We start from the raw sequence: 9,909 nt of genomic DNA on the forward strand, positions 1-9,909 counted from the left end.
GGATTCAATCTTGCAACCTTTCGGTTGCTGGCCCAATGCTCTAACCACTAGGCTACCTGCTGCCCCAACAGCATAACGTTACTAAAAATGAACTAATAGTATATAACGTAAACTCACGTAAACTCGTACATTGGTCTGTACAATTGCCCTTATTTTAGCGCCCCAAAAACGTAATACTTCCAGATCAACTGTAATGTCAATACCATTGTAAAGAACAATTTCTCCCCTTTCCAACAGAATCAATGACATGACCAAACGCTGCCCGTTTCTGCATAATTCAAGCAGGCAATGAGCCCCGTCGGGTCTTTTTAAAAATGGCGGGTGGGGAAGCGGAACTAATGCGTGATAGTGAGAAGGAGAGATGTTGTGTGGGAAAATTGCTTTATTTCACTCGATCTGTCCAACTTATCACCTTATCGCCTCTAAAATGTAAATAAAACACTATAAAGAGTTTATATGTGTCATTACATACCTATTTGAAGGTTTGTGTCGAATTTGAATTGGGTTTTTAGAGTGGTGCTAAAGTTATCTTAGAAGTAAACAGTGGCTTTGAGAATGATGATCGCATGCAATGATGTCGCAAACAATGACTAGGTATCCCCCCTTACCCCTGTCACTGTCCATTACATGTTTTTAAAGGATGAGAGAAGTGCTACACCTGGTGGAGAGAGATTGTACTACAGAAATAGTTGCTTTATGTTACATGACACGACCCGATGTAACTGAGGGTCCGTTTTTTTTACTTTTCTCCAATACTATAGATCCATTACCATGTCGATCAACGCTTGAATAGAAACCTAGTTCACACCCCTGATTTTGAAGTCAACACAGTGAGCTACAGTCCCATTAGATTTCTTTGTAGCCTCGTTTGAATGTTGCGGTTGCGCACATTTGTACGGAATGGGGTGAGTTTACGTTATTCGAACATAGCTTTTGACTTTGTTACTCAATGAACCTACCAATGACTGCCTCACTGAAGTCAAGGCCTATACTGCCACCTACCGCCTGATCATTTTGACTACCACAACAAACAAGTTTCAAGGTACACTACATAGTTTGGTACGATACTTTTTTACATTGCGCAAGGAGGGCACAATAATGGCCAATGTCAACCAAGTAATGCCAACTGCATATGTCAAGCTATGTTATATCTATCGCTAGGTTAGTTGCTATAGCTACGTAACGTTAGCGAAAGGACGTTTTGACTCGCCAACGTCGTGTGGTGGTAAACGCTGGCAGAAACTTATCGAAACACATTTGCAAAACACTTTTAAGCCTTTACCTCGAGATAATACAAGTCCAACGACGTAATTTGAGAGTCGAGGAAATCTTCGTATGTGTGAAATTCTGTCACAATATTGTCGAGAGCCGCGGCAGCGTTGTCCTCCTCCATAGTTCACCAGTTACCATAGCAACCCGCTGGAGAATCACTACCAGAAGGCGCCGTCGCTCATTCAAATCAAACTTTATTAGTCACAAGCGCCGAATACAACAGGTGTAGGTAGACCTTACTGTGAAATGGTTACTTTCAAGCCCTTATTAACCAACAATGCAGTTTTAAAGAAAATAGCCCGTCTTTGCCAAAGATACTTTGTATCTTTACTTACACGAAATTAAACCAGATAAAACGAGGACCGTTATATTTACAATGGACCATGGTAATTATATAGGCCCCAGTTTAGAGGAGGATATTGAGTGAGTTTTGGTTCACATGGTGTGCCAACACGTGTCTTGTGCTGCTGTGCTTAGAATGTTGTAGTCGTGTATTTTTAGGCCTATCAGTCAAATGTATTTTACTTACAATTTTACCAATCAAATGCAATGGTTTATTGCTGACCAATACATTTATGTTGTCCGTTGATTTTAAAATAGACTAAAAGGAGCCTAAATGTAGCCTGTAAACCATGGAATTGATAAAGCATTGGAACAACCCTGTGAAATTGACCAAAAAATGTAAAACAAAATGTACAAATCCCAAATAATTATTGCATAATTATTACACAATTGTTGCCTATATATAGAAAACATATATCTCCAGCAGTGGCGACCTGTCATTCAGGTCCTTGTCGTATGAAGAGAAATTGTAGATTAAACGTATCGTGCTCATCGGCCATTGTACATCAACATTACACAACAAGTTGGAAATCGTAAATTCAAGAATGAGTGGTTTGGAAGCAATCCGTTGCTAACTGCAAGCGCTGCGATGCAGTCACTAGCCTGCTATCCCAGTCATGAAGGACGAAGCTAGGCCCCTCTTGATTCTCATTGGCTGAAGTCAAGTTAGGGGTTATACAGTACCAGTCAAAAGTTAGGACACACCTATCACTAGCATACCACCCACCCTGCAACCCACTGCTGGCTTTCTTCTGAAGCTAAGCAGGGTTTGTCCTAGATGGGAGACCAGATGCTGCTGGAAGTGGTGTTGGGGGGCCAATAGGAACCACCCTTTCCTCTGGTCAAAAAAAAAAAGAAGGTCCCAATCCCTCAGGGCAGTGATTGGGGACATTGCCCTCTGTAGGGTGCTGTCTTTCAGATGGGATGTTAAATGGGTGTCCCTCATATCATCCCCAGTTTACAATTGGCTCATTCATCTCCTATCCCCTGTAACTATTCTCCAGGTCGTTGCTGTAGTCAATTTACATGGTAAATTAAGGGTTAAATAAATACTAATTCAAGGGTTTTTCTTAATTTTACTATTTTCTACATTGTAGTATAATAGTGAAGAATTCAAAACTATGAACTAACACATATGGAATCATGTAGTAACCAAAAAAAAGTGTTAAACAAATCCAAATATATTTTTGATTCTTCAATGTAGCAACCCTTTGCCTTGATGACAGCTTTGCACACGCTTGGCATTCTGTCAACCAGCTTCATGAGGTAGTCACCTGGAATGCATTTCAATTAACAGTTGTGCCTTGTTAAAAGTTCATTTGTGGAATGTCTTTCCTTATTAATGCGTTTGAGCCAATCAGTTGTGTTGTGACAAGGTAGGGGTGGTATACAGAAGATAGCCCTATTTGGTAAAAGACCAAGTCAATATTATGGCAAGAACAGCTCATATATACAAAGAGAAACAGTCCATCATTACTTTAAGACACTAAGGTCAGTCCATCTGGAAAATTAAGAACTTTGAAAGTTTCTTCAAGTACAGTCGCAAAAACCATCAAGTGCTATAATGAAACTGGCTCTCATGAGGACCGTCACAGGAAAGGAAGACCCAGAGTTACCTCTGCTTCACAGGATAAGTTGAGTTATCAGCCTAAGAAATTGCAGCCCAAATAAATGCTAGAGTTCAAGTAACAGACATCTAAAACATCAATTGTTCAGAGGAGACGGTCAAATTGCAAAGAAACCACCACTAAAATTTGATTTAAAGGACACCAATAAAAATAAGAGACTTGCTTTGGCCAAGAAACACAAGCAATGGACATTAGACCGGTGGAAATCTGTCCTTTGGTCTAGTGAGTCCAGATTTTTGGTTCCAATCGTGTATCTTTGTGAGACACAATAGGTGAAAGGATTATCTCTGCATGTGTGGTTCCCACAGTGAAGCATGGAGGAGGTGTAATGGTTTGGGGGTGCTTTACTGGTGACATCCCATCTGGTTTGCACTTAGTGGGACTATCATTTGTTTTTCAACAGGACAATGACCCAACACCCCTCCAGGCTGTGTAAGAGCTTTTTGACCAAAAAGGAGAGTGACGGAGTGCTGCATCAGATAACCTGGCCTCAACCCAATTTAAATGGTTTGGGATGAGTTGAGCCGCAGAGTGAAGGAAAAGCAGCCAACAAGTGCTCAGCATATGTGGGAACTCCTTCAAGATTGTTAGAAAAGCATTAGCCATAAATCTGGTTGACAGAATGCCAAGAGTGTGCAAAGCTGTCAAGGCAAAGGGTGGCTATTTGAAGAATCTCAAATATATTTAGATTTGTTTAACATTTTTTTGGTTACTCCATGATTCCATGTGTTATTTCATAGTTTTGATGTCTTCACTATTATTCTACAATGTAGGTGTGTCCAAACGTTTGACTGGTACTGTATGTCACTCTCCTATACCCCTATTCCCAACAACAACCCCACCGGTTGTAAATAAACTATTTTTGAGCCAATATAACTTGTATCATTATTATATGGCTGTAAAACCCATAGCCGAATGGCTTCAGACTGAGTATTTCTCACCATTTATTTACAGAGCAATTTCTGTTTATTAACAGGTTGTGTCCATTTATTTACAGTAGTGTGTTAATTATTGATATTTTCAGTGAAATTCATACAAAAGTCAAGAGTTGTTACCCACGCCTCCTGGAGGGAACACAATCAACTCCCCGTGGAGGTAAAGAGGTATGCGACTGCAGGTGGAGGTAAAGAGGTATGCGACTGCAGGTGGAGGTAAAGAGGTATGCGACTGCAGGTGGAGGTAAAGAGGTATGCGACTGCAGGTGGAGGTAAGGATGACAGAGGCAGAGAATTGTACCGTTAACAAGGAATTTATTTCATTCACACTTTAATTTGGGGAAAAGGGTCTGGAAGGAACAAAATCAAAGAGAGTCAAAGTTAAAGAACCATCTCTCCACCTACCCATTACTTACCTATCTTAGCACGCTAACCAAAATATAGGGGATGGTCCACCCAGGTCTTATCTAGGGTGCATAGACAGTATACACTACGGGTATAAGTATGCCCTGCAGGCCTCTTGCCTAAGCACTCCCAAGATCCCCCCCGGGGAACAAATTAAACAGAATAATACAAACTTAGAGTGAACAATTTCACTAATCAAAAGCAGTCCTATGGCATACACAAACGTCAGCAGGACCGGCTACAAAGTACTTTACAAATTATACAGAACAACAAAACACAGGACGTACCAAGTAGCTCTCTTTCGAACAAAGGAACGCTGGCTTTTAAAGCTGCAGAAGGAGTCGGTAATTGAAAACAGCTGTATCTCCGGACGAGAGGACGGGGTCAGAGCTCCAATCAGCAATGGGGGCCGACCAATCAGCTGCTTAGTATCCAGGAAGCCATTTCCTGAAACACACATATACAAACCCACAACACAGAAACTGGTGAACGTAGCAAGTTGGCTATAACATGAGTACAAAGTGAGTGTGTGTGTGTATGTGTTTTTTTGTGAGTGTATACAGTGTGTATTATAATGTCCCATCAAAAATGTATCCCCATTCAAATACCTTTTTGTTTTTTAAATCCAATCTGGCAACGCTCATAGAGTTGGACAGCCTTGAATAAGATGCATAAGAAAATAAATGGTACACAAAAGTGGAGCCTTGTATTAAATGCATTATGAAGAAAATGGGAAATTAATGTAGGATAATATAACACATTAGATCTGGTAAAAGATAATACAAAGAAAAAAACGTGTATTTTTAAACATTTTTGGTACCGTCATCTTTGAAATGCAAGAGAAAGGTCATAATGTATTATTCCAGCCCCGGCGCAATTTAGATTTTGGAGTGTATGTGCAAAGTTTTAGACTGATCCAATGAACCATTGCATTTTTGTTCAAAATGTTGTATTCCAAATGTGCCTAAATGGTTTATTAATATATTTAAGTTCATAACTGTGCACTGTCAAACAATAACATGGTATTATTTCACTGTAAATAGCTACTGTAAATTGGACAGTGCAGTTAGATTAACAACAATTGAAGCTTTCTGCTAATATCAGATGTGTCTATGACCTGGAAAATGTTCTTGTTACTTTCAACCTCATGCTAATCACATTAGCCTAAGTTAACTCAACCGTCCCGCGCGGGGGGAGAAATCCTGTAGAGGTTAATGTTTTTTTTTTTTTTTTTAAATGGTGTAACTGCCTTAATTTGGCCCCAAGCAGCAGCTAATATATATAATAAATACAAAGACAAGAAGAAGTAATTAGATACATAAGGTAAAAATAAATACAAAACAAAATGTTCAACGTTTTGGGAAACATGGCATTTGAGCACTCTTGGCACTTAAGTTTCATTTAAAAAATGATTTGTCGTCAATGTATGGTCAGTAGGTGTGGAAAACTATTATTGCTGTGACAGAAAGGAGAACACAAATCCACTGTTAAATAAAGTCACAAACAGCCATGCCGGAATTAAGATTCGGCCCCATAGCGCCACCATCATGACGCATTGGATGTGTGGCCTTAGGATGAGTTACTTCTGTACCACGCCTACAAAATATCAGAACTCAACATCGAACACATGATGCAGTATGCTTTTGGCCCATTTTCAATGCTGTTGACTACTTTAAAAATGTCTTCTCCAGAACTGCTAGACCGACTGGCAACAAATGTGGTATGTAGCATCTATGTACTAGTGACAAATGAACAATTTTCCTTAAAGGTTAAACAACCATTCATAGTAACAATAACACAAATGTATAAAATTCCATGTGAATTCACAATACAACTTTCCCCTTTTACATCATCTAGTTAGGCTATAACACGGAGAATGTTTTGTGATCTTACATTTTGTGAGGGAAGAAACCCACTCACTACAGAGTTTGTCTTTTTAAAGTGTAAACCATATTTGCCAGGCCTCGAGCTCAAGCAATGTCGACTATGAGCATGAACGGTTACGCCACCGTGCGGCTAAACTGAACAGATCTGAATGTACTTGCATGTCGAGTCTCAACAGCGAACATTTTCACTACGTTTTGTTACAATATGAATGCCTCTTGATTTATGTGCAAGACTACACCCATGTGAATGATTATTGGCCATGTTGTTTAAGACACCAGCCTGAAAAATATTGCATTGAGAGACATTTGGTCAATCGACGCTATATACATATCAAATTTCGCCTCTAGATAGGCCCAGTGGTTCCGGAAGCCCAGGGTTTTTCCACAGAGGCAAATTTGTGAGGAGAAAGGCCATACAGTATGTGGGATTCTAGGTCAGATGGGGTGATTGCATTTTCAATTGCTTGTTAGAGTCACCATTTGGCCAATTGGGTTTCGCCCATGGTCATTCACCATTGTGCAACTTGGCATCCTTCTATGCCTCAACTCACAGGATTTAGCATGTTTTCACTAGATAATAATTAAAGCTGCAAGCAGTGTTTCCAAGGTTCAAGCTGTGGGTCTGACTGTGCAAAACTGGACATGTCGCCCTAGGATGACCTAATTTTGTACACCTTACCACGCTTGCAAAATATCAGAACAGATCATGTAATATGCTTCTGATGTACAGTGAACAAAAATAATTAAAAAAACATGCAACAATTTCAAAGATTTTACTGAGTTACAGTTCATTTAAGGAAAACAGTCAATTGAAATTAATTCATTACATCCTAATCCATGGATTTCACATGACCGGGAATACAGATATGTTGGTCACAGATACCTTTAAAAATAAGTAGGGGCGTGGATCAGAAAACCAGCTGTCTGGGTGGTTGACCTCTGACAATGCGCCGGGCGAGGAAGCCAGGCGTGGAGGTCGACGGGCGAGGAAGCCAGGCGTGGAGGTCGACGGGCGAGGAAGCCAGGCGTGGAGGTCGACGGGCGAGGAAGCCAGGCGTGGAGGTCGACGGGCGAGGAAGCCAGGCGTGGAGGTCGACGGGCGAGGAAGCCAGGCGTGGAGGTTGATGGGTTACATGTTAAATAAAGGTTTAATAAATAAATACAAATTAAATCACGTGGTCTGCAGTTGAGGCCAGTTTGACTTAGGGACAAATCTTAAACGACATTGGATGTGGCTTATGGTAGAGAAATTAACATTCAATTCTGTCCACAGCTCTGGTGGACATTCCTGCAGTCAGCATGCCAATTGCACGCTCCCATCAAAACGTCTGTGGCATTGTGTTGTGTGACAAAACTGCACATTTTAGAGTGTCCGTTTATTGTCCCCAGTACAAGGTGCACCTGTGTAATGATCGTGCGGTTTAATCAGCTTCGTGATATGCCACACCTGTCAGGTGGACGGATTATCTTGGCAAAGGAGAAATGCTCACTAACAGGGATGTTAAACACATTTACATAAGCGCACGGAACATTTGAGGGCTCTTTTATTTCATCTCATGAAACCAACACTTTACATGTTGCGTTTCATATTTTTTTTGTTCGGTGTAATTACCACTTTGAATGGTGTATCAATACACCCAATCACTTCAAAGAGACAGGCCTCCTTCCTAACGCAGTCGAGGGAGGAAGGACATATGATGCCAGTGGTGACTTTAAAACAGTTAAAGAGTTTAATGACTGTGGAAGGAGAATGGATCAACATTGTAGTTACTCCACAATATTAACCTAAATGACAGTGAAAAGAAGGAAGCCTGTACAGAATACAAATATTCCCAAAACATGCATCCTGTTTGCAATAAGAGGCACTAAAGTAATACTGTAACAAAAAAAATTAAAAAATGGTGGGAAAGAAAAAGTTTATGTCCTAAATACAAAGTGTTACATTTGGGGTGAATCCAACACCTCACATTACTCCGTACCACTCTTCATATGTTCAAGCATGGTGGGGGCTGAATCATGTTATGGGTATGCTTGTCAACTGCAAGGGAGATAAACAAATAAACAGAAGAGAGCTAAGCACAGGCAAAATCCTAGAGGAAAACCTGGTTCAGTCTGCTTCCCAACAAACAGAGACTAATTCACCTTTTAGCAGGACAATAACCGAAAACGCAAGGCCAAATCTACACTGGAGTTGCTTACCAAGAAGACAGTGAATGTTCCTGAGTGGCTGAGTTACAGTTTTGACATAAATCTGCTTGAAAATCAATGGCAAGACTTGAAAATATCTGTCAAACAAATGATCAACAACCAACTTGACAGAGCTTGAAAAAAAAATGTAAAAGAACAAATGTGCAAATATTGTACAATCCAGGTGCACAAAGTCTTAGAGACTTACCCAGAAAGACTGATTCTAACATGTATTGACTCAGGGGTAAAAATACTTATGAAAATTATTTTTGTATTTCATTTTCAATAAATTTGCACAAATGTTTAAAAATATGTTTTCACTGACATGAATGGGGTATTGTGTGTAGATGGGTGGGTGGGGGACATCAATTGAATCCATTCTGAATTTAGGCTGTAACATAATATTTAATAAATCAATGGGGGTATAAATACTCCGAATGTACCGTACAATGGGGTTTTACATTGTGTTGCTCCTTGAACCCTTAATTAGTTAGTAAAACAACAATGAGCTGCCTTGGGATGACTCCTCCTAGGTACTGACACACAACCGTTTCAAACAATCCACACCGTCAACCATAGTCCCACTTCCTGCTTCCATGTCAGTTCATCCAATAGAAAAGGCAATCTTCTGTTCCTCATTACCTCAGGTCAACGTGGAGTCTGCGGGTGAGGCGGCCGCCTCAGGTCAACGTGGAGTCTGCGGGTGAGGCGGCCGCCTCAGGTCAACGTGGAGTCTGCGGGTGAGGCGGCCGCCTCAGGTCAACGTGGAGTCTGCGGGTGAGGCGGCCGCCTCAGGTCAACGTGGAGTCTGCGGGTGAGGCGGCCGCCTCAGGTCAACGTGGAGTCTGCGGGTGAGGCGGCCGCCTCAGGTCAACGTGGAGTCTGCGGGTGAGGCGGCCGCCTCAGGTCAACGTGGAGTCTGCGGGTGAGGCGGCCGCCTCAGGTCAACGTGGAGTCTGCGGGTGAGGCGGCCGCCTCAGGTCAACGTGGAGTCTGCGGGTGAGGCGGCCGCCTCAGGTCAACGTGGAGTCTGCGGGTGAGGCGGCCGCCTCAGGTCAACGTGGAGTCTGCGGGTGAGGCGGCCGCCTCAGGTCAACGTGGAGTCTGCGGGTGAGGCGGCCGCCTCAGGTCAACGTGGAGTCTGCGGGTGAGGCGGCCGCCTCAGGTCAACGTGGAGTCTGCGGGTGAGGCGGCCGCCTCAGGTCAACGTGGAGTCTGCGGGTGAGGCGGCCGCCTCAGGTCAACGTGGAGTCT

At 42.0% G+C, this 9,909-nt stretch overlaps 1 protein-coding gene across 4 annotated transcripts in view; it reads right to left on the reverse strand.

Annotated features, from left to right (window-relative positions):
- cfap299 (cilia and flagella associated protein 299) overlaps nt 1-1,461 on the reverse strand; it is a 279,169-nt gene extending 277,708 nt beyond the window's left edge. For 2 of the 4 annotated variants that reach the window (XR_016496474.1, XR_016496473.1), the window contains exon 1: nt 1,283-1,442. Coding sequence is in view for 2 of the 4 variants with exons in the window: in XM_090236841.1 (XP_090092967.1) it covers nt 1,283-1,393 (111 nt within the window). In the remaining 2 variants the exon portion in view is untranslated. Of the gene's footprint in view, nt 1-203; nt 227-1,282 lie in introns of those variants that run through there. The other 2 variants (XM_090236841.1, XM_090236842.1) reach the window with 2 other exon arrangements.
- Between the last annotated feature and the right edge of the window lie 8,448 nt (nt 1,462-9,909).

This window comes from Oncorhynchus mykiss, chromosome 6, assembly GCF_057628025.1.
Source record: "Oncorhynchus mykiss isolate SJ-2025 chromosome 6, ASM5762802v1, whole genome shotgun sequence".
Taxonomy (NCBI): Eukaryota; Metazoa; Chordata; class Actinopteri; order Salmoniformes; family Salmonidae; genus Oncorhynchus; species Oncorhynchus mykiss.